The 25,614-nt window shown below is 35.4% G+C and overlaps 2 protein-coding genes across 7 annotated transcripts in view; one reads left to right on the plus strand and one right to left on the minus strand.

Moving 5' to 3' along the window:
• LOC150089689 (tetraspanin-5-like) overlaps positions 1 to 10,556 on the plus strand; it is a 156,037-nt gene extending 145,481 nt beyond the window's left edge. For all 4 annotated transcript variants that reach the window (XM_090368731.1, XM_090368732.1, XM_090368733.1 and 1 more), the window contains one exon: positions 10,328 to 10,556. In XM_090368731.1, the coding sequence (XP_090224857.1) occupies positions 10,328 to 10,396 (69 nt within the window). In that variant the 3' untranslated portion in view covers positions 10,397 to 10,556. The remainder of the gene's footprint in view (positions 1 to 10,327) is intronic.
• A 5,267-nt stretch (positions 10,557 to 15,823) lies between these two features.
• Positions 15,824 to 25,614, minus strand: part of LOC150089690 (TNF receptor-associated factor 5-like) — a 146,865-nt gene continuing 137,074 nt past the window's right edge. For all 3 annotated transcript variants that reach the window (XM_090368736.1, XM_090368735.1, XM_090368737.1), the window contains 2 exons: positions 19,040 to 19,111; positions 15,824 to 16,028 (listed from right to left, as the gene is read on the minus strand). In XM_090368736.1, coding sequence (XP_090224862.1) covers positions 15,906 to 16,028; positions 19,040 to 19,111 — 195 coding nt within the window. In that variant the 3' untranslated portion in view covers positions 15,824 to 15,905. The remainder of the gene's footprint in view (positions 16,029 to 19,039; positions 19,112 to 25,614) is intronic.

The raw sequence follows: 25,614 nt of genomic DNA on the forward strand, positions 1-25,614 counted from the left end.
TCATACATTTTGAATATAGTTTTGTGTTCTTTCTTTGGTTGCTAGAATACCACATTTTAATGATACTCTACTTACACTGTGCACTCATACACAAACTCATACAGAAAAAGCCAGCAGTGAAAGTATTTTAATTTGTCATGATACATCAATGCTATCATTATTGGCTGTTTTCTGAGAGCAGCAGCAGACTAAAATAGTTTAAAAAGTGAGGTTATGTATGCATTTTGGGAAGAAAACCATACTAAGTCAATTAAGTTGGAGTTTCTTAATTGCCATTTTGTGGATCTTCTGAGGTTGAGACTCTTCCCCTCAGAAGATCCACAAGTTTTGAGATTGATTGGTCAGCAAAAAAAAATAAAATAAAAAGAGGAGAATGTAGTTAAGCATTGAAAAGTGGGGATATGACAATTTTTCCATGGAAAAGGGCAAATGTCTCTCATTTTCTTAGAACTGCATTGTAGTTTCTTTGGCAGCTGGCCAGGTGACTTGTTAAAACATATTCTATGTTCTTTTTAATATACAGGGTGTGCCAAAAGCACACCATGGAGTAAAAATTATTTTTATTGTTACAGATATATTCAAAATGACCACCTCCAACTGTCAAACACTTTTTGAATTCTGTGTGAATGATGCCTTGACACATATCAATGTCTCTTGTAATTGGATGCCACTCTGATGATATTGCTTCCCTAAATTCATCAATGTTTCTTGGGCAGTTCTGGTAAACAGCAGAGTTCAAATGACCTCAAAGGAAAAAATCAAGGGCTCTGAGTCCTGGTGAACTCAGTGGCCATTCAACTGGGCCTCATCATCCTATCCACCTGTTCATAGAGTAGTTTCTCACAACCAGTTAATGTGGTAGTGCTCTGTCTTGTTGGAAGAACATGTTGATCATTCATTGTAAAGGAACATAATCCAGAAAATCCTTCAAGTAGTTCTGTAGCATATGTAAGTATGCTACAGAACTACTTGAAGGATTACTGTCTGACCAGTAATGAAAATTGTCTATTGATGTTACCACTTAGGTAAAATACTGCCTTGTCACTGAAGATCGATATATCTCTGTTTTGCAACATCCATTCACAAATCTCTTGTCGTCTATCTCTCATCATGAAAATCCTGAATGAGTTGCACTTTGTGTGTGAAAATGATTTTTTCAAAGAATGTGCACTACTCTTCTTTGGCTAACCCATTTCTTGACTTAACTTCCTCATTAATTTTTTGGGCTGTTTGCAATTTGTATCAATACCATCATCAATGTTTCTTCATCAGTTACACTTTTTTGGTCTCCCACTTTGAAGTGATCAGCAACACTTCCAGTTTCTTTTAAACAGTATTGGTCATCCAACAGTTGATTGTGATCAATGGGAGGCCAGTGTGGATTCTGCCTATTAAATTCTTTGGGAACCGAATGGTGTGTAGCACTTGGTATCCCATACATAAATACTAAGCTCACTCTGTAATCCTTAGATAATTTGACAGCCATTTCTCAGCACAAAAAAAAAATATATATATATATATATATATATAATTTGTATTATTTTAATGGTGCACAACCTTTGAATCACCCTATACAGTAACCAAGCAGCATTTCTGTATAAATAAAAAACACTTGTTCTTTTTTTATAAGTTGTTAAATTTTCCATGGAGCAACATTCTTTTGATTCTGAACATTATATTTTCAAAATAGTATACTATCTACTTAGTGCAGAGCAGATACTAGATTGTATCAGTGGTCTGTGTGATTCATTTTTGAGCATAGACTTTACAGTTTTTGTTTTTCCAGAAAGTGCCCAAAACCTACTCTCTTCTTAGAACAAGGGTCGGCAGGTTGCCGACACTCAAGGACATGTGGAAGACTAAAATGCCTTAAAACTGAAATTGAGAATTTGGAGAGGCAAAAGGCTGCTCTTGCAATTCTACACGAATGGATGGCAATAGAAGAGTTGAAAAAAGCAAGACCAAATTGTGTTCGATGCGTGGAGTAGCTTACTGGACGTATATAAATTTGAAAATATTTGCGTTTTGACTTCTCTCAGTTTTTGGTTCAACGAATTTCTGTTGGCAAAATTTTCGGACATAAACTGCATTAAAAATAAATCAAAAAACCGTCTGAACAATGAGTCTCTCAGCATGTTTAAAGATGAAAATTATGGCATACCTTTCTAATCTTGAGAGACTCACTCAAGAAGTTCAGCAGCAAAAGTCACACTAATTTGTACCTAATTGAATGTTTGTTACATTTTTTCAGTATTAATAAATAATATTTCAAAATATATTTTTAATAAAACACCTTTCCTCTCTATTCCATTTCTTAAAAAAACTCCCCCAGCTTGAGCTGAGTTGTGGCTCTTCGGATTCTCTCTCTTTTTTTTTTTTTTTTAATTAGATCAAAAATGGCTCTTCGCTCAAAAAAAGGTTTCTGACCTGTCTTAAGAGTATCGTACAAGCATATATTCAAACTTTTAAAAGGTTGCTTGGTAATACAGTATGTACTTTATATATATACAGGGTGGTTCACTACCAGTGCGACCAACTTGCAGGAGGTGTAGGGGGCACAAAGACGAATCGGAATCACATAGCATTGCAGGGTCCAAAATGCCTTCGTCGTGTGGTAGAGGACGTTGAACAGGAGGTCGTGTGAACAGCGATTCCACTGGAAGTCAGCATTTGCGAACCGGTTCCCGAGGCAGTAGGATGGACGAGTATTCAAACGTTGAACTGGCCGACATGCACCTCGTGTATGGAGCTGCGGACTGTAATGGGTGCGCCACTCTGCGCTTGTACCAGGAACGTTTCCTGCACAGGCGTGCTCCTCATCATACGATTTTCGCACATGTGCACAGAAGGTTACGTGAGACTGGTTGTTTCACGAGAGGTACCATGAATCAAGAGCAAACGACGAGGACGCCAGACAATGAGGAGAATGTCCTACATCTTGCAGAAGGCAATCAGAGTAAGAGTACTCGAGCGATAGGCCAACGATTGGGTATTTCCCAATCCACTGTATGGAGGATACTGTCAACAAACCAAATGAGTTCATGCCATCTGCAACGCATCCAATCATTGGAGCCTGGGGATTATCCACTCCGGAGGACTTTTGCTACTTGGTTTCTTCAACAGAGTGCGGTCGACAGTGCATTTGCTGCGTCCGTATTGTTCACGGATGAGGCAGGTTCCACAAGAGAGGGAACCTTCAATCAACATAATGCCCATTTGTGGGCTTTGGAGAACCCCCATGGTATGCAAACACGTGCAACTCAACGCCACTTCTCTGTCAATGTTTGGGCCGGCATTGTTGGAGACCACCTCAGTGGACCGTACCTTCTGCCCCCTCGTCTGGACGGTAGGGCATACTTGATCTTTCTACAGCAAGTTCTGCCCGAACTTATTGAAGAAGCACATGTTCCTCAGTCGTTGTGCCGCTCAATGTGGTTCCAGCATGATGGGGCTCCCCCACATTACACCAGTGACGTCTGCCAACACCTAAACATTACATTTGGACAGCATTGGATAGGTCGTGGTGGTCCGGTTCATTAGCCTGCTAGATCGCCGGACCTATTGTGCCTGGACTGCTTCTGCTGGGGTCAAATGAAGACATTGGTGTACGAGACCCCCGTTGATTCAGTTGAAGACCTAGTCGTTCGCATCTCTGTAGCTGCCGGGGAGATTCAAGACACGCCAGGAATCTTCTAGAACGTTAGGGATTCCATGCAGCGGCACTGTGAAGCCTGTGTGACTGCTTCTGGTTGAACTTTTGGAACACCTTCTGTAGCATGGTTTTTTGCCAATGTAAAACTTGTCATTAAAATGATTTCTATTACACTAACGAGTTGCTGTTTCTGTTCTTTTTCTTTGCTTCTTTGTTCACGCGACTTCCCACATGACGAAGGCATTTCGGACCCTGCAATGCTATGTGATTCCGATTCGTCTTTGTGCCCCCTACACCTCCTGCAGATTTGTCGCACTGGTAGTGAATCACCCTGTATAGTACATACTGTATTACCAAGCAACCTTTTAAAAGTTTGAATATATGCTTGAACAATATCTGGTGCCAATCTAATGCATTCAGGCCCATTGAATGGATGGGTGACTCATACAAATATCTATGAAGTTGAACAGTTTTTTTATTTCTTAACTTTTTGGTTAATTGTGCATATAGTCTTGCTAATTGTATTCATATGTTTGATGTTACAGCACCCTGATGCATGTTATTTCTAATCAAAATGGGCATAGATTATTTTTTTTATAAGACAGCCTAGCAGGCTGCTAAAATAGCAACTGCAGTTCTGGGAAAATGGAAATGTATGGAAAACTCTTAATGGAAACCATGATTCAGACATTAAAAGATATACAGACTGACTTGGAATATTTTAGTTATCCCTGCCAGTAAAGGGACATGTTATGATGATTATGGATGGAGCAGAGCACGATACAAAACAAAAGCAGGCATTGGAATGCCTTAAGGATAACACAATATAATGTAATACATCTTCCTTCGCCGCCTCCATAGCCAGGTGGGCAGGAGCAGCAGTGCGTAGCACGCGTTTCTTGATTAGACAGGGGTTCGAGCCTATGCCCACCAAATATGGAGGATGCGGAAAGGTCAGGGAATGACCACCGTGTATCACTGGAGCAATATGGCCTTAGTTGCTAATGCTCCTAAAAACCAAATAACAAACAAACATCTTCCTTCACTTAAATGGATTAGAGGAGAAAGTAAAACAATTTACTTTATCCAAATTTTATCCAAAATAGATTTAAAAAAAAAAAAAAAAAAAAACAGTTCCGGGGTTAAATGCCAATATTTCCAATATTGTGACTCCAACTTACAGTGTAGAAAAATGTCATCACTATTAAAGCCTTTAGTGGGCTGCACTGAGTTTTGGCCCACTAAAGGCTTTAATAGTGATGACATATTTTTCTAGATTTCCTTCAAAAACCCCTGTATCAGTTGTACAATGCTTAAAAGAACAGTTCCTAGTATAATGAAACAACCATGCAATTAACTGTGTAAAACAACATTTGAAAATGGAACTTTACTTTACTTTAATTAATAGAACAGTACTTATTTTAATAGATATATATGTGAATCCTTATTATGTTTAAATAACTATTTTTATTTAATATAGAGATTGAGAATGACTGTGCCCTTCCATTGCATAATGGTGAAGAGGGTAGGCTTGCACTTAACTTCAGTATATTGTAAACCAATGTGCATGGGCCAATATGCTAATTGCAGGTCATGTCATGCCCCCTCACAATACAGTAGTACTATTCATCTCATGGATAGGGCATAGTCACACTGTCAATCAGAAACAAAAAGACATGAAGAAATAAAAAGAGCCAGAATAGCCCTCCAGAGATGCAACTTTCCTGAAGAAAAGTTAAATTACTGGGAGTTGTTTTTAACCCAGAGACATGCAAATATTGTTTTCTTTATTTATTTTTTTTTTTTCCATCACACAACTGTGCATCTGAACCAAACTGCACTTCCAGTATAGCTCGCATTCCTTTCTACCCAGGGGTATCTCAGAATATCACTAGGATTTTATGTAGCTACAATATTAACACTGTGCAAGTTCCTGGTGAGAAACTACAAAATGTGTATCCTCTTTTTAAAAACTCCTATACCAGTTATGCAAAGAAGTGGAGTCACTTGAAAGACTGTTACATCACTTGAGAATGCTAGTTTTAACCAAACAGCAATAGCGATGGACTACTGGCAGGAAGGACACTACCTCATGTCCCTCCATGGGCAAATGATGTTCAAATTATTGATAATGCATGAGATTTCAAGATCTGTTGCTGGGTGGAATCTGTCCATGTACATAGTACTAGACACACTTTGAACAGAAATGGATGGTATGTGAATACATTCCCTCTTTGAAATCTGTAGTGCTGCATAAGGTAGATGATTTGTCTTCTCGTCCCCATTAACCTCAGAGAAATCAGAATTGCTCTTTAATTTCCTATCCTTCCCCTCTTTACTTTTATTCTGTGTTGACACGACTACATTTTTTTTTTCTCATGTATTTATATTTACTGCCTACTTACAAATGTTAATTGATAAAGGCAACATACAAATGACAAAAGCTTCTGTGTTTTACATTTTATTTCATTACATTTTAAATATTTTACAGTAATATTGTATTGTACATTTTAATCAATGCTGTTTAGATTTTATTTTTAATATTTTTATAAATAAATATTCTGAAATCTGGATCAGTCAAGAATTATTCATGTATCCAGTTCCCAACCCCCAAGGGTTTTCTGTAATCTCGAATAAAGAAGTTTTTTTTTTTTTCTTTTAAATGTTATTGAAGAACTATGTTTGAAAATCCAAACATAATCTTCAATCTGATGTACTTCAAATCCATTTACTGAGATGAGTATTCCTAGTATGTTGAGGAATGCAATGTGTAAATTTTGTTGTACCAACAGGTTTCAATCTTCCACATCCATTTTGGAAGTAGATTACTAAACTAGACTGAAGCAGAAAGACGATTCTGACTTAGTCATGAATATTTTTACTCTCAAGGTCATTGACAGTCTAAAACAAGAGGAGAATATTCTGTTCTTTTGTTTAATGAAGTAACACTTTATTGCTGCATATAACCCATCATGCACAAGTTCTCATTGAAAAATAATGTTCATATAAATGCCAATGTAGCACAAATGTAATCAGTTAATAGGAGGCATCGTTTTTAGATTTGAAATATTTTCAAGGACAAGTTTACAGTACTTCTCAATATCCTCAAAGATAAAGCAATCATAATCATTTGATGTGTTAATTTGTGTGTTAATTTCAGATTATATGCAATTGCATATAATCTGAAATTAACACACTTATCTAGTATAAAAAATTTGTCAAAAGCACCTGTGAGATTAGCAACTTATAAGCAAAAATATACCACCTAATCCTGTTCTCACAAGATGAAGAACATGGTTACAAGCAGTATGATTTTATGCTAAAAATTGATTCTCTAAAAGAATTTGTTGATTCCTTGGATATTACACATGCAGTAGCTGTTGGTAGTGCTGAGGCAATGCTTTCCGATTCTTTGGCTAGAAAGCCTTTATTGTCCATCCAGATCCATTTCAGATGGTTACCTAGTTGTATCACCAAACTTGAAATGTGAGGACTTTCTTTGAGCAGCACAATTGGAGAGATGGAAAAAGTTGAATTGCATATTTCAACCATGCCCGAAGGCATAGGAGAAGAAATAAGTAGAAAATACAATAACATTTTAGAAAAGAACTCACAAATTTAGTTGACCATTTTGAGAAATGTATTATTGTGTATTGTAACGAGAATTACTCCAGGTGTGAGTTTAAAAGAGAACTTTTTTAAAAAAGGCAACTTTTTCATAAATAGTTTTATTACTTTAACATGTTAATACAAAGGTTGTAGTTCAGTTAATTGTAATAAATGAGTAATATAAAAATTATGCATTGTGCACATAATAGCATTTTGGTGCATATTTTACCTGTTTTTTAGTGTATATCAGATTTCTAAACTGGGAGGCGCTGACTAGTGCAAAAGGAGGCGCAAAAAGTTTAACAGAAATGTAATTTTCATAACATAACATATATAAATAAACTTTCATGACATAACATTAAATTTTATAACCTATTTTTTTAACCATTTACCGCCACCTATCTCACTAACTTCGATATAAACATGAGAACATTTATTTGGAAAAAAATATATATTTTGCTGAAATGGATTGATGAATTAGGATTGATATGATGTAATGTAATATATATATAATTTAGTGCATACTATGTATGACATATAGGTAGATTGCATGGTTGAAAATATGGTTTCAGGGGTGTGCAATTGTGTTTTTTATTGTTTTTGGTGTGTTACTTACTGATAATAATCGTTAGTAATTTAGTTATATTTTTTAAGAATATAAATTTAATCCTAATATTTTTAGACGAATGGATAAATTTGACTGATTACAAGAGAAAATCCACTAATAATGAAGATACTGATGCTGATACAAGTAAAGGTAGTGGGAATACAAGCAACAGGGAGGTAGAACTCCCAAGACAAGAAAATACGATTCATCCTATTTATCATTAGGATTCACAAGTGTTATTATAGATGGCTTGGAAAAACCAATGTGTTTGTTTTGTACGAAAGTTTTGGCTGCAGATAGTATGAGACCAGGCAAATTAAAACGGCACCTTAAAACAATGCATTCTGAATATGTTGGTAAGCCCATAGAATTTTTTCAAATAAAATTAGATGAGTTTAATAAACAAAAGCAAACGTTCAAAAAAATAGTTTCTGTTCCATCAAACGCATTGCTAGCATCGTACCAAGTTTCTTACAGAATCACGAAATGTAAAAAACCATACACAATAGGAGAAACTCTAGTTTTGCCAGCAGCTATTGATATGGTTAAAATAATGTTTGGCAAAACAGTTGCGACAAATACCACTTGCTGATAATACAGTTGGCAGAAGAATCGATGATATATCTGAAGATCTTTGCGATCAGTTAGTTTCTTGACTGCGTACTTTGAAATTCACCATACAAGTAGATGAGGCAACTGATGTAGCTAAAGATGCTCATTTAATTGCATATGTTCGATATGTTGCAGAAACTAATATAATGGAAGATATTATTTTGCAACCCCATTCCTGGAAAGGCCACGTCCAATGAAATTTTTAATATAATTGACTTTTTTTTTTGATGAGAACAACAAAGTGGAATAACTGCATTGGACTCTGTACTGACGGAGCACAGTCAATGTCAGGACACAAGGCAGGTCTTCAAGCATTAGTTAAAAAGAAAGCACCCGAAGTTATCTGGATGCACTGCATGCTTCACAGAGCAGCTCTTCTGTCAAAAAATATGAGCGAGGAACTTAACATTTTTTACAAAAGTTACGAAAGTTATAAACTACATAAAAAAACAGTCCTTTAAAAGTTAGGTTGTTTGCAAAGCTGTGTGAAGATATGGAAGCTAATTATACCTCACTTCTATACTATTGTGAAGTGTGCTGGCTATCTCATGCAAAAGTGATTCAAAAAATCTTTGAACTCAAAGAAGAGATTGCAATTTTTCTTGATGAAAATCATAATGAAGAGGCAAATTTATTTAGGAATGATAACTTTATCGTTAAACTTGCCTATTTGATTGAAATTTTTGGAAAATTGAGTGTTTTGAATAAATCAATGCAAGGACCACTAATGCATTCACTGATTCAGAAAGACAAAGTGAAAGCATTCATAAAAAAAATTGGAGCTATGGAAATCAAATTTACAAAAAAATTTATGTTCGACATGTTTCCACTTTTAAATGATTTCTGCACCAGAGTTAATATTGAAGCAAACAAAAATCTATTTACTGAACACTTGGATGGTTTGCTAATGCACTTTTCACATTATTTTGAAGATCTTGATTTTACAAAGTTCGCATGGGTACAGAATCCATTTGTCGATGAACAAGATGATGAATTTGGATTGACAACTATTGAAAAGGAAAAATTGATAGAATTATCATGCGATACTTCATTGAAACAAAAATTTCAGAGTGAAAGCAGAGTTCAATTTTGGTTGAATCGAAGTGAAGAATATAATACTTTTCAAGCAAAGCAATGCTAGTACTGCTGCCATTCGTAACATCACATTTATGCGAAACGGGATTTTCTGCATTAGATGCAGTGAAATCCAAATATCAAGCCCGTTTAGTAGTATAAAAAGATATATATTAATTTAAAAATGAATATATATATATATAGTAAAACTTGGTTATTCTGTGAATTACATTTTTTTTTTCATTTTTTGTATTAATACATTTTTTACCATTTAAAAAAATTTTTAAATTGTAATTTAAAAATGTCTGTATTATTTTATGAAATAAAGGGAGGGAGGTGCCAAAATTAGATTTTTTTTTTAAAGGGGGGGCATAGTAACAAAGTTTGGAAACCACTGGTGTATATAATCCATTGTCTAATGATCTGTAACAGAAAATCGAAACAGAAACATAAGCTAATGTTTGAAAGCATACTGTATTGGTAAACAATCCTGTTGTATTTTAATATAAAATGTATTTTCAGTGAAATTTAAGTTGGATCTCGAAATAACTCATTTTCTCCTGCTTGCTGTTACCCTATCTCCAGCTGTTTAAATTCAAAAGTTGGCAGGTGTGGATCTGCCAACTTTTGAATTTATATTATTCATATTTACTCAGAATTTTACTCACTACTTCACATTCTGCAAAAAAAAAATTTTTACAGCTTCAGTATATACATTTCATTTTCTATTAATTTAAAAATGTACTTATTACTTTCCATTTTTTTATTTTCAGATACTGGGTATCTGTTTTGCACAAAACCTTCGAGCAGACATCTTTGCCCAGAAAGCTAAATGGCACTGACATGAACCAAACTACTTAGTTGTAAATTTGTAGAATTTCCATTGTATACAATTGCCCGAACTTTCCATAGGGTTGTATAGTTGTGAGGAAGTTGACTTTTTGTACCTTTGATAACTGAAGGACAAAATTTGTTATGCACAATATAAAGTACTTTTTTTTTTTTTTTTTTTTTTTTTGACAAGAAGATACAGGTTGTGGATTTGGAGTGTGGAGAAAATCTTGCTACCTAAACTTAGAAGTTAATTCTGCCAACTGTCAAGAAAAAAGTCTCAGAACTTTGTACTTTATTTGGAATTGTTCCTGGAAATCATCATATACTCTTCTAATTAAAAAAAAAAAATTCTTTTAAAATCAGGTTTAAATATATTGTCAACAAATTGAACCTGAAAAAAATACTTATTTTTTATAATTTATTTAAGTTTTATATATCTTTTACATTTAAGTTCTGTTGCAGTAGGATAGCAATATGTAAAAACTGAAATTGGACTAATATTGAAGGTAAGGTTGCTGCTGCTGGTCATATTTTCTTATGGTAAGAGACTGCATTATATTTTCTTCGTGATATAGTGCCATTCCACCCCATGACATGTTTTCTATTTGTATTATTTATAATCTGAATTCCTCTGCTAATTATAAAATAAATTATGTAACATACAAATGTATTTATGTAAGCATACGTAGAAGAAAAACAGTGTGGTTACTATTGCATTGTTGTCGAAGTTTCCTTTTCCACAGAGACAAGTAATGTAAAGTACCGAAAATTGCTACTTGGTGATATTTGCCTGTCCTGGTGAGGAAACCAGCCTTTCTGCAGTTCTGTTTCTGAATACCTTCATTTAAATGAATATACTGACAAATTAAAAATAAGTAAAATATAAATTTATTATTGTAACTTACAACCATTTAAAATGTCATTTCTATATTACTGAACAAAAAAAAAAAAAAGTGAAGGTTGTAAATATACCTTGATGTAAGATCATCTCTGGGTTTTTTTTTGTGGGGGGGGGTCTTGTATGTTATCGCCCATTTATAACCTGCATAGCATGTTTTTCTTCTCATCATGCAATCTTGATGCATATGCATGTTAGGTGCAACTTCTTAGCAAGTACATTTTCTATTTGGCATTAGTTTGCCATTGCCCATACATCGATAAAGCATTACTGCCAAATGGAGAAGTAAGCTTGGCAGCTAAGCACCTAAACCATATTTGTATTACTGTTATTTAACTAATAAAATGCCTCCTTTGTGATTTTTGTTACTCTCCAACTGACTTAAGAGCAACTAAAATACATTGTATTTTTGATGTCTTGCAACTAAAGGATTTGTGTTGTAAAAAAAAAATTATCTTTGATATAAATTATGGATGTCTTATGTGAAAATGTGGATATATTTTGTGAATTCAGAAATTTTTGGGAACTTTTAAAAATTTACATTAAAATATTTCGTGCTTCTTTTAAAAAAGCTGCATTTTGATTTAATTGACTTTAAATTGCTGTGGTTTTAGCTACAAAAAGTTTTTTCTTAAATACTTTTAATGATCTCTTTAGAATTGATAAAACTTATCCTTGGTAACTTAGCATAATGCATATTGAGGTAACTTTATTTTATAAAAAGCTTCAATTTAGTGATTCGTAATTTGGAATATTGTACCGTCCTCATGTCACAGAAGTTCATTGGAACATGAAAAAATTTTGAACAATGTTAAAATAAATATTTGAAGTGAGTTTTATAAAATATAAACCTATAAATGCAATAAAATTATTTGAATAAAAAAAAATAAATAAAACTGGCAACTTGGTGTGTAACTGAAACTGTTTACATGGTTGAAGTACTTTACTCATTTTGCAAACCCATTGAATAAAAGCAACTGTTTTTAATGTTGGATTTTTATTTTACTTTAAACTGAAAAATTGTATATGTATTCAGTTCATGTACTTTAAAGGAGAAAAACTATAACTTAATAAATCATAGCTCTGGCATGACAGTTAATGTTATAAAAGAGCATATTGCATGCATCTCAAGAATTAAGTATGGATGTTTCACTGTGCAAAATCCATTGGAATCTATCACTGATCTAAGTGGGCTGGTGGTGACTCAGTGCTTTGTGCACATCTTATTTACTAAAATACAGGAAACCCTTGATTAATGCGGTTTTGAACAATGCGGTTTTAATTAGTGCGCAAAATTTTTTTGATACTATCCCCTTAATATATGCGTTATCAAATTTGATTAGTGCGCTGTTTTTTTCTTGCGGTGCTTGTCAACTCACAACGGCGCCTAAAGTGGCAAATACGTGACACGCACTCACCAGGGTCTTCTAACTTAAATGAATGGGAATCGACTCCAAAATGCTCGACAGCAGCACCCCATACCACTCTGAAATTGAAATTTGCTCTGGTAACTCATATTCTTTTATTCTTTTATTATTAATATTAAACTTCTTTAATATTATGATATTAAAGAAGCAGTTGAGAACATACACAAATCGTGGGAAGAAATGACGAACAGCTGCATGAGAGCTGTCTGGCAGAATCTTTTGCCTGAATGCGCAAATGATTTTTGCGGTTTCATTAATCCTGTCAACAAAGTTATTGATGAAATTACTACAATTGGAAAAGACCTCGGCTTTGAGGAAGTAGATTCAGAAAACGTTAGAGAATTATTGGAATCGCATTCAAAAGACTTAAGTAACGACGATCTTCTTGAAATTGAGCATCAATATGCATACGAGGAAGAAGACGAAAATGAAGCAGAAGAAAAGCAATTTGCTCCCAAAGAAATTTCATTCAAAAAAACTTGAACTATTTAATACACTTTAAAAAGCAAAAGAACTCATACTAGAGATTGATCCAGATGCAGAGAGAAGCATGAACGTTCGTTGAGGGTTAGATAAGCAAATTGATTGTTATCGCAAAATCATGGAGGAAAGGAAGAAAGCTACCACTGTTCAATCGAAGTTAGATAAGTTTTTTTGCAAAAAATAAAATTTAAATCATACTATCTTTTTTTAAATTTATTCCTTAATAATTTAAGAACTATGCAGTGCATTATAGGTACGTATTGAGTAAGAAAAAATACATTTTTACAATTTCATAATTTTCAAGGATTCATTATAATTATTCCCATTGTTTCTTAAGTTTGATTAGTGCGGTTTTAATATGTGCGGTATATTTCAAGGATTCATTAACCGCACTAATCAAGGGTTTCCTGTACAAGTATATATGCATCTGATGAAAGCTTTGGTTTGTATCATGCTAACTGCAAACAGACATGATGCACTGCACTAACTGCTACTGTAATTTGATGTTTTATAGCCATATAATTCTGATTGTGACATCCTTTTGACATCTCATTGTGTGAATAATTCACAACAGGCTTGTCATTCCTTACCTTGTATACATACACTTGCTGATGAGAGGGTCATCCAACTCTGAAATTATGCCATCTGAGTGGTACTCAACTGGGAATGAGTAACAATAGACTTCTCTATTGAGAAGTTACTTATTCAAAGTAACTTCAAAGGCATGTATAATAATGCCTTGTATGCAAACTTGTATCATGTCAGCCATTGTTGCCCCGGCAGGCAACAGTAGTTAGCTCTTTGTCTTTTAACTTCTCCATTACTGTTGGTGTTGCCCAAAGTTCAGATCTTTGTCTTATTTCTGCTGCTTCAATGACACTCATTTCTCAATAAGATCACATATCCGTATTAGATCTTGGTGGAAGCACATCACAAATATTGCTTCTTCAGCATTTAAAAAAAAAACTGGTTTCTTTTTCACCCTTTTCCTTCCTTTTCTTTTAAACAACTACTCATGCTATACAAATCTCAGATCTGCCATATTGTGGAATGTTGTTCCCACATCTGAGATGGTGTCCTCAAAACTTTTCTCAACCTTCTAGATATCATCCAAATGAAAATAGTCAGGTTAATAAATGACCTCTCTCTAATAAAGATTTTATTTTAAGAAAAAAAAAATATAGAGTGGTTTAGTTAAAATATAGAATATGATGAGCAGGGGCACCGTAGGAGTCCATTTTGGAGCCCTTTGCTGTTTTTAATATTAATGATAATGACATTTAAGTCTGCTGATGATTCAAATTTGGGCATAGTGGTTAATGATCAGTAATCAGGATATGCTGCAAAAGAAGCTCCGGATAAATTAAGTGAATGAGCTGAGAAATGGAAACTGAGGTTTAACAAAAGCAAAATACAGCATTTGAATAGCAGTAGTTCCAGAATAACATACTATTTGGGTGGCACCAAACTCAAGGTAGTTGATAAAGGAAAAAAAACTAGAGATTGTATAGTCTTGCATGAAATTCTCTGAACAGTGCAAATTGGTTGCTAGAACAGGCCATGGGATGCTTTCAGTAATGTATAGGAACTTTTCCACCAGGGAACAAAGAGGTGATTATTCCATTGTATTAAGGCTGCATCTGGACTACTGTGTATGGATTTGGAAGAATATAAATTCATTGGAAAGGATGCAGAGAAAGCAACATGATTAGTTGGGGAAAAAAAGCATATCCTTACCAAGAAAGACTGGGATTCATAAATGAAGTGTAAAGAGCTTTAAATGGGTTAAGTTAAACTAAATGCTGTTGGCATCTTTGCTTGTGCATACGGCTGTAACAAACAGTTTTTACATACTTTTACTTCTCAAGGTATACAACACAGATTAATCTCATTACTCTGCTACATCCCATTGGCACTCATATCAAAACTTGTTAAGTATGTAGTTGTCTTAATCCTATTCAATGAAGGTGTCCCAAAGTTTTAATAGTAAAATAGAACAAGCTCTTGTGAAAGCTATTCCCAGTTATAGCTGGGCTGGTACATACAGTGATTTTAGAGTCCAAAAGCTAAAAAGTGAGGGGTCAAACTAATTGATACAAGTGCAAACAGGTCAAATTCCTTCAGTAATTTGAAAATGTACAGGTCTAATATGGCCTTTGTATTTTTTTTTAATAAAAACTTAATTGATAAGACAATGCTCAACAATAAGAATGATGTGTAGCAGGGCTTTAGAAGATTAAACTTGCATCCTGACTACCTGGCGCTAAAACATGAAAAGTGAGAAAAAGATAGTTACATAGAAGAAATTAAAAAATTTGAGCTTTGAAGCCCTTGGAAAAAAGTACATTTTCTTCCAGTGGTTCATTATTGAAAACTGAAAAGAACTGCAGAAAAAACAGTTCTGGACTTTCATGAAAATGTCATCAGTGCAGTGTGTGTGTGTGTGTAAAAAGGAAAATTTAATTAGGTTACAGTGTTAGTGTGATATTTTTATTCTAGATAATACATACTACTAGACACATTCATTTTATCTCTGACTTTGTACAAAAGACAAATATTAAACATGTAAAAATATAACAAAAATTCTTAAATAAATGAAAAACCTAAGTTGAACAGAAATGCTTTCATTAGTGCCTGCCATATAAAACCCATTTTCCCTTCAAGGAAATATTTGAATAATTTACAAATGCAGCAATCTATAGTGAATAATTATACAGCAGTAGGAGGGGCTGTGCATTTCTGTTTCTCATCACCTGAAAATGAACTGTTGTGGCTAAACAGACCTCGTGATGGTTGAAATCTATGATTTTCTTCCCGGCTTGATGGCCTTTTCTGTAATAAAATAAAAAATTAATTTCTCAAAAAATTAAATCTCACAATGCAAAAAAAAAAAGAAAAAAAAGTGGATAATCACCCCCCCCCCCATCCTTTTTTGTGAGCGAAAACTAACAACTGATCAAACAATTTCAAAATATCATGCCTACTAAATGTAGATGTACACTGAGTAATCACTGAATTATGACCACCTACCTAATACTTTGTAGGTCCTCCTTTTGTCCTCAGTACAACAGCTATCCGACGTGGCATTGATTCAACAAGATGTCAGAAACGTTCTGGAGGTATGGCCAACCAAGCTGTATGTAATGCAGTAGGAAATGCAGGTATGGGATTGATATTGGTGAAGGTTGGAGGCCAATCGATATGCTGGAAGTTAGAACTATGTTCCTCAAACCATTCCTGCACAACAAATGCCCGATGACTTGGCACATTATCATCTTGGGAGACACTATCGCCATTCAGTAAAAAGTGTAACATAGCAGAGTGTACACAGTCAGCAAGCAGTTGACGATAGCGGAAACCGCTGATACGTTGTTCCACATGCGCCAGGGGTCCAAGTTCCTACCAGTGAAACATGCCCCACACCATACAACCACCTCCACCAGCCTGCACTTTTGATACCATGCATGATGGATCAAGAGCCTCATGTTGTTGGTGTCAAATTTGTACATGACCATCCATGGTGTGGAGTAAATAACGTGACTCATCTGACCAGCACAGCTTCTTCCAGTCTTCTAACGTCCAACTTGCATGCTCTTTGCACCAGGCAAGCCTTTTATGCCAATGAATCTTGGTTAGGAGAGGATGCCGAAGGAGTTGTCTGCTGGTATAACCCATACATGCCAGCATGTGATGCATGCTCATGCCAGATATTGTTCCGGGTTGGCAACTCTTCAACAATGCCGTGCCTGTACGAGTCATTGAACCCGGCACTCACCTCTAACATCAACCTTTCGCTGACCTTTGCAGTCTGGTCATTTGACCATTTTAATGCCAGTCCTGGTAGGGTGTTCGAGAGCCACTTTAGTTAAAGGCAGCTCTCAAACACCCTACCAGTTCAGCCGTTTGGGAAATCAAGGCACCAGCTCATCAAGCACCCACAATCTGTCCTTTATCAAAGTCCGATAAATCCTTCCTTTTACCGATCATGCTCGGAATTTTACTACCTACTGAATCACTGACACCTTATCTATGCTGCGTAGGTCGACTAACTGTGCCCTCGCGTGATCAACGTGTCGCATTGAGTTTTCATAGAGGTGGTCATAATTCAGTGATTACTCAGTGTATATTTCTATACACTGAGTGATCTGTGTATAGAAATATACAGTGTACCAAATCCACAGCAGTTAAGCATGAAGGGTATGAGAACAAGAGATCAAAAATTCCTTAAAGATAACTTCAAGTTAAAATGATATTTTAAACAGCTTAGTGAAACAACTTTGCGGAAAAATTTTGTTAAGTGGCAATACTTAATTTCACTCTATACTTTATGTATTTAAAAACTTCATGCCCAAACTAAGATAAGACATGTAAATAACAGAACTTATGAGTTGACACCAACACCTATGTTTTATTTGAAAAGGTGGTTTAATTTGTGCTAATACTGCTGCCTCTCTAGAAAGAGAAGAAATATCCATCCATGCAGTGTACAGTAGATGTAAGATCAATGCTTTTATTATTATTTAAAAAAAAGTGCAAACTTTGGTTTGCTGGGTCCATGTAAAATTAAGCACAACTCCTGTTATTTATAGAGTAAACATATAACTGTATATGTCACAATTTAATCCATAGGATTTTATTTAACTTATGGGCTAAATAAAACAGCCAGAAGCATACATAAGTTAGCCTTTAACATTCCATTTCAGTAATCTAATTTTCTTTTATGTGGTGGTGCTAGATTCGGAGCTTAGCTACATTTTTCTCGTGTAATTTAATTTCAGTACCTTTTTGAACAGGATTAAGCAACTGAGGTTTAGTTTTGGTAGTCAATGCTAAAGGTATATGATACATTTGAATGGAATAATGTAATTTATCACTACATATTGCAGTTTTCAATATCTTAGACATGTTATCTCACATCACGTAATGAGCTTTGCATGGCTAATACAATGATTATGATTGCTGTTCTCCCACATGTCACGAAAAGGGGCTTATTCCCATCATAACAAAGCTTTTTATCTCCCCACTCAGTGGTCATTTTAGTTGTTCTTAGGAAAGGGTTGCATGGCTTTCTATCCAACAAAAAAGTAAACCAATCACAGAATACATGCAGTATAGACATGTAACATCGATATATTTCATTGCTTTAGCTGCCCCATAAATTATTCTAAACAAGCCAACTTGATAACCTGCTTCAGTTTTATCTTCTGTTGCCCAACATGATTAAAAGTTGACACCATGATAACCGAAACTAGGATATTTTCTATGGATTTATTTTTCTCTTCTCTTAAAAACAAGTAGAGAGAAATTAAGTGCAGCAATGTTCTCACAGTAATGCTCTGAATAAACCCTGCAGCTGCCTGTTCCTTTCTAAGACTTGGGGGGGGGGGGAGACAACTGGTATGTGTATAAGTTTTCCATGGCAAAACAATATCATGTACCAGGAAATGTTTGGACTTCACATGGTAGTAACCGATGATCTATCCATTATTCAATGTCAGTAAGCTATCATTAGCTTATTATTTCTACAGATTATGGTGTGTTGGTATGCCTCATGAACATTACATTCATCACTGCACATATGCTTCAATGGAAAGTGTACAATAATGGAATAGTGTACAATAATTTTATGCTAGTATGCTCTTGTTTGTGGCTTTTATAAAAAATCTTTCAGACCTATTTTGTTTTGTTACTGAACTTCTGTTATACATAGATTAATTTCTTGTATGCTTGCTTAAGTAATATATTAATAATTAATTGTTCTACAATTAATAATTTGGCTTAGGATTGCTTTCAATTAAAAAATAAATAAATAAACACTAGTAAATCAAAATTAGTTCACCAACCTGAATCTGTTCTTTCAGAAGGCCTACTGTACTGTTAATGTCAGTAAATGTCCTTTCAAGTTTATCATAGTCCTGAAAATCAGAATTACTAGTATTAGCCATATAGTGCAAGGAAGCCACAGGCTTTTGTTGCACTAGTGAAAAAAAGAAAAAAAATGAATAAAAAAATACAATAAAAATAAATATATACAACATAAGTATTTTCCCCCTGAAGCTGACCTTTGAATTTCCCCAAGCTGTCAGCCTCATCTGCCCACAGAGGTAACATTCTAATAAGTAAGCCCAAGAGAAAACTTCCTACACGCCAGCTCTAATCTCTTTTCCTATAATTTGAATTTATGGCCTAGATCTGAAATCATTACAATAGAAAATAAATGAGCAGCAACCTGGAGAGCAAGTTGCTGGGAGTCATCATGGAACAAGTAAATACATGGGCTGTGTTAGGGTAACTAAGAGTAAGAACAAGTGCATGTACACCAGCTGCCTCTGTAGCCAAGTGCAGCAGTGCGTAGCACATGCTTCTTGATTAGACCGGGGTTCGAGCCCATGAGCCACCAAATACGGAGGATGTGGAAAGGTCAGGGAATGACTACTGCATATCCCCGGAGCAATATGGCCTTAGTTGCTAATGCTCCTAAAAACCAAATAACAACATGTATGGTAATTAAATTTGATGAATTTGAAGTGCAGATCAAGACATCAAAGGCAGATATTGTTGGGATATCAGAGACGGGAGTACAGAAAGGACAGACAGGGTAGGAAGGAAGGAGGGGTTATGCTGTTAGTTAAGAAACATAAAATCTAAGGGTGGACAGTGCAATGTTGAGTTTATTTGGTGTGATATAAAACTGGGAAAGGGAAAATGAGAGTAGGAGTATGTTGGATATCATCATTCTCCTCTTTGTTGGTGATTCCTTTCTACTTCTCTCTCTCTCAGGGGGTAACTCGAAAATTTTTTTTTTTTTTTTTTTTTTTTCACTGCTGCAGCATAAGCCTCAGGCTTCCTTGTACCATATGGCTAATAATATAGGCCTAAGGACACTGATGAGTACATTGAACAGTTGCAGAGAAATAGAATGGGCCAGTAAATCAGAATGTCTTGTAATGGGGGATTTTAACTGTCCAGATATCAACTGGAACTTGTGGGTTAGTCACTCACAGGCTAGCAAGACTTTTCTGGATTTATTGGAGTACTGTTTTCTATAGCAACATGTTCGAGGGGCAAGCCGAGGGAGTAATACCCTTTATCTGATTATCAGCAGTGATGACTCATGCATTAGGAATTTGCAGATAAAGGAACCACTAAGTGAGAGTGATCACAGTGTACTGATGTGGGATTTACTTTTTTTTTTTTTTAATGAAAACCCCAAACATGAGAGGTATTACAACCTATAGTACTTAGTACCGTGCATCGGTTGGAAAGACAAAACAAGATATTTGTTGACATTAGACTTGAACTTCTCTAGACTAATTTTCAGGAAATACATATGAAGGAAGTTCCAGAAAATGGCGGTTGAATGAATAAACGAGGAAGGTGAAAAGTTGATTCTGTGAGTTTGAAGTTGGACAGTAAATGAATGTTGATGGCATGTGTTCAGAATGTTTTGAAAGAGAGAGCAGGAATTTTAGAAGTGAGTTCAGAAGAACACTGCCCATTGAAGTATCTGTAGAAAAGGAATGCAGCAGAAATAGAATGTCTATGAGACAGAGTGGAGAGATGCTGTTAGAGATGATTCATTGATTAACCTAATTTCCCTCTTCTGAATGGAATCTAGAAGCCTGAGAGAGGTTTGGGGAAACTGCCCCAGATGTGGAAATAATGTTCCCTGGTAGGACTGATTTGCAATTTGTACAAAATGAACAGCTGTTTGGAAGAAAAGAAACTTTTTTAGATGCACAGGAAGCAATATTTGTAATGTGCTTGTGCCAAGAGAAATTAGAAGTCATGGTAATCCCCAAAAGAGATATATCATCTTGCCTAGAAATCGGAGTGTCACATAGGATAAGACTAGGAGCAGAAGAATCCTTTTTGCGAGATATGACAGGACTGAGTTTTATGACTGAGGTCCACTAAGTTGTCTTTGCCCCAGTGGAGATCAGCATTTAAGGAATTGGTAGTGGATATTCGAGAAGTTGAAGCTGATTGAACAGGGAGAGGCTTCTCAAAGTGGAATGCAACGTGCTATCATCAGCAAAGCTGTAGATAGGATTTCCAGTCAATGGAAGAAGGTCATTAATATACAAGAGGAAAAGAGTGGGGGGAAAGAACTGAAGACAGAGAGCCATCTACCATCACCCTCAGTGAGTTGTCAGAGAGAAAACTGGATAACCAATTACAAAAAATAGTTGGCAAACCATAAGATAGAAGCTTGTTTAGAAAAGACCTTTATGCCAAACACGATCGAATCCCTTTGGAATGTCAAGAGCAACTGCTTGTGTTTCACCGAACTTTTCCAATGAATTTATCCATAAATGGGTAACATAAACCAGAATATTTCCAGTGGATCAACACAGACAGAATCCATACTGGCAATCATTGATCAGATGGAAGGTTTCTAGCTAGTTTAAGAGTTGGTGATTAATTGATTTCTTCATTACTTTAGAAAGTAAAAGTAATTGCAATGGGACAATAATTGGATGGGAGGAATTTGTCATCCTTTTTAGGAACTGCCTGGATATGTGCAAATTTCCAAGTATAAGGAAAAACACCTTTGGAATAAGAAAGTGAAAAAGGTGGCAAACAACAGGAGTAAATTCAGAAGCACAGGTTTTGAGAACAAGTGGAAGAAGTGAGAACAAAAAAAGGAGAAATACCATCAGGACCTGCAGCTTTCTTAGCATCAAGATTCGTCAAAATCTTTGACATCCTTTTGACGGAAGCCCACACAAGGCATTGAATGGAGAGTGTTGGGAATGGTGGGAGGTGCTTTACCAAGATCATTAATACATGAGTTAGAAGAAAAATGGGATGCTAGCAAGTCAGCTTTATCCTTGGCTGAAGTGACAACAGAATCATCTGGTTTGGACAGAGATGGGCAAAAATTGCGGCCAATAGCTTTGACAAGAGACCAGAATGCTCGGCTACCATTAGGGCAAGAATGCAAGTTTTCTGCTCTTAGCCTGTTCAAAATCTAGTTTGGACTGATTGATAACTGCTTTACAATTGTTGCGAGCTTTGATTAGGCAGAAAATGAAACTGAAGAATTGGAAGCAAGCCAATTACGATATGCAACATTCTTCTCTTGAACAACCTTAGCACATCTATTGGAAAACCAAGGTTTAAATAAAGGACGAGATTTTAAAGTGGAGTATGGAATAAAGGATTCCATTCCTACAAGAATAACTTCACTGACACGAATTGAGCAAACGTTGACATCTGAAGTTTTGAAACAGTAAGCCGAATAATAAGGTTGGGAATAGCCATGAGATAAAAGAAAAGAGACAATCACCAAGTTGTGATCTGACGTGCCTAAAAGACTACTCACTTCGACCATGTTCTTAGAAGGGTTGTTTGTGAGAAAAAGATCAAGCATGTTGGCAGGGCCGGTTTTGGGCTGTTAGCCGCCTGCGTGCTAGAGATATTTGGCCACCCCTATCAATGCAGATCGCAAGTAGATTCATAACCTAACCTAACCCAACCCACGAGAGCCTACTAGTATGTTTCTATGACAGTTCCATATTGTTGACAGAGGTAAAAAAAATCATAAAAATATTTGACATATTTATTTTAATTTTATTCAAATCAAAAATGTACAAGATATCAAACAGAAGTAACAAAATGAACCCATAAAGTTAGAACTGCACTCTTCTTGCTTTCTTATCTGCCAACTCATCAATAACATCTGATAATTCTAAACTTTCACATAATTCTTTTTCTATAGCTAACAGTCCTAGATCATTAAACTTTGAGTCATTAACGTTCTTAAATATGTTTTTATAAGTTTGAGTTTCGAAAAACTCCTTTCACCTGATGCTACATTAACTGGTAATGGCAGAAAAATTCTCAAAACTATAAACAGATTAGGAAATGATGACATCCAGTTATTTTTTGTAATATATGTCAAGTTTTTTAATGGGTCTGCAATTCCACTGCTCAAAATTCTATGTTATCAGCTCATTGAAGAGCTGAAGACCATCAATATCCTTAATACTTGTGTGCTAAGGATCACTTTCACAAGATTTTTTAATTTCTTCTTCAGTCATTTCTCCAAATTCACAAAGAAATTTAAATACATTATTACATTCATTTAGATTTTCAAACGTTTCCTGAATGGAATTTAAGGCTGTATCAACAATTGTCAGATAATTGTATTCTAAACAATTCTTTTGGATTTGTTCATCGGGACTTCCATAATCAAAATGGTGAACTTCTAAGAGTTCACTTAAAAGATAATTACATAAACCTTCCCCTGTAGTGTCTGATACTGGATAAAACCCAAGAAATAATTCTCGAACTGCAACATCAGAAGTGTCAATTCTTACTACAAATGCTATCTGTTCAGTGTGACTGGCATCTGGCATGTAGTCGAGAATTACCGAAAAATACTTTGCTTTCTTTACAAATTCCTTAATATTTTGATTTTATGCCACTTGCTAAAACAGATATGATTTCATTTTGAAAAGCATGGCCTAAGTAATGAGGTATATAGACTTGAGACTTGTAGCAGGTTGAGATGGTGTTATGTTATTGACATGCTGTGAGATAATGTGGTCAAATTTTGCCAACATTTCTATAGTCTTTAAAAAATTTCCATTATTTGTTTCATAAAATTTATCATTTTTACCTCTGAAAGATAAACACTGCTCTGCTAAAAACTGGACAATTGCAATGATTCTTTCAATAATGACTCGCCATAGTCTTTTTTCAGATTCAAAGTACCGTTGTTGTTCTTTGTCAATTGTAGTCAATGCGTGTTTTTAATCATACCACTTTTTACAATTTTGCATATGTTCTACACTTGTTTCATGTCATGATAAATGAGTAGCTAAATGCCGCCAATCTGAAAACCCCTGACTGTTGGTTACCTGGTTTTGCTTTAAAGCAAACAACTTGGTCATTGGGTTTTGTCAATGACATACAGGAATTTTGCTAGCAGGGAAAAGGAGGTGATTGTCCCTCTGTATGAGGCAATGGTCAGGCCACGCCTTGAGTACTATGTACAGGTCTGGGAGCCTCATTTTAGGAAGGATGTAGATTTGCTTGAGCGTGTACAGAGAAGGGCAACAAGATTGGTGAGGGGAATGAAGGGATTCTCTTACCAAGAGAGGCTTAAGTTCCGCAAATTGCAGCAGTTGGAGACTAGGCATCTGCGAGGTGATCTGATTGAGGTGTATAAGGCCTTGAATGGGTTGAGCATCCTGAATTCTGATGGGATTCTTCCACTTGTTCAGATTACGAATCTAAGGGGCCATAAATTCAAATTGAGGAAAGACAGCTGTAGAATAGATGTGTGGAAATTTGCTTTAGCCAGTGGGTGGTTAATTGCTAGAACAAATTTCCATCTGTCGTTGTGGAAGTTGATAGGTTAAATAAATTTAAGGAGGAACTGGACAAACATTTTGAGGGAATGGTGTGAATTGTTTTTTTTTTTTTTTTTTTTTTTTTTTTGGCTGATACTACATAAGTTCATATGCTTGCTTTCTTGCATCAAATGCCACGATTACTATTACTAAAAGCAAAACACACTATTCGATTTTGTAGAATAGATTAACCAAGTTCTTTGAACTTTTTCACCATTAGGTAAAAGTCTCATATATTGTGATGCAGAAAATTATCTTCCATTGTTATCTTTAGGAAATTTCATATTTTTAGGCGTTACAGGTCCCTTCTGAATTATGAGTTCTAATAACTGATTATTAATAATTGGTGGCCAGCTAAAAGGATTCCCTATATCATATTCGGCCGTAAATTCAAAACTATTATTTTCTAAATTATCCTCACCACAGCTTGATTCAGGCACTGATATTTCTTGGCATAATTTCAAACAAACTTAAAACTTGTCATTTGATTTTTCACCTTCCATTTTGTCCTTACTGTCTGAATTGAATTCTGAAGTGACTGATGTTGATGCGCTGCCGGGTTACCCTCGTCCAACTTTATGAATTTTCAGCATGGATCCTCGTAATTTTTCCTTTTCCTTATCACTTTCATTCTTCCGCTAGCGATAAAAAGCACCATACTGATGTTTTGTTTTCCTATCTGACATATCTGAACCTATAATAATAATAATTATTATTATTATTACACCAGGCATAAAAACCACCCCGTGTACTTTGTAGCAATACCCGTCACAAGGGAACCCCCAAATCAGGGAGAAATAATATAAGAGCAATAATAATAATAATAAATCTCGGGGAAGAGCGGGATGCTTTTCCCTGAGACTGAAGGATTCATTCTCGCCAACCAAGGTAATCAACACCAGGAACTACAGAAAATACATCGCCAAGGAGCCCAGAGTGTTCGATGATACATGTCGACGATGCCACCTGGCCTCAGAAACGATCCAACACATCGCTGCGGGATGCAAGGTGATCACCCAGATTCAGTACACTCATAGACACGACCAAGTAGCCAG

This window comes from Mastigoproctus giganteus, chromosome 2, assembly GCF_048544385.1.
Source record: "Mastigoproctus giganteus isolate SK-2022 chromosome 2, ASM4854438v1, whole genome shotgun sequence".
Taxonomy (NCBI): Eukaryota; Metazoa; Arthropoda; class Arachnida; order Uropygi; family Thelyphonidae; genus Mastigoproctus; species Mastigoproctus giganteus.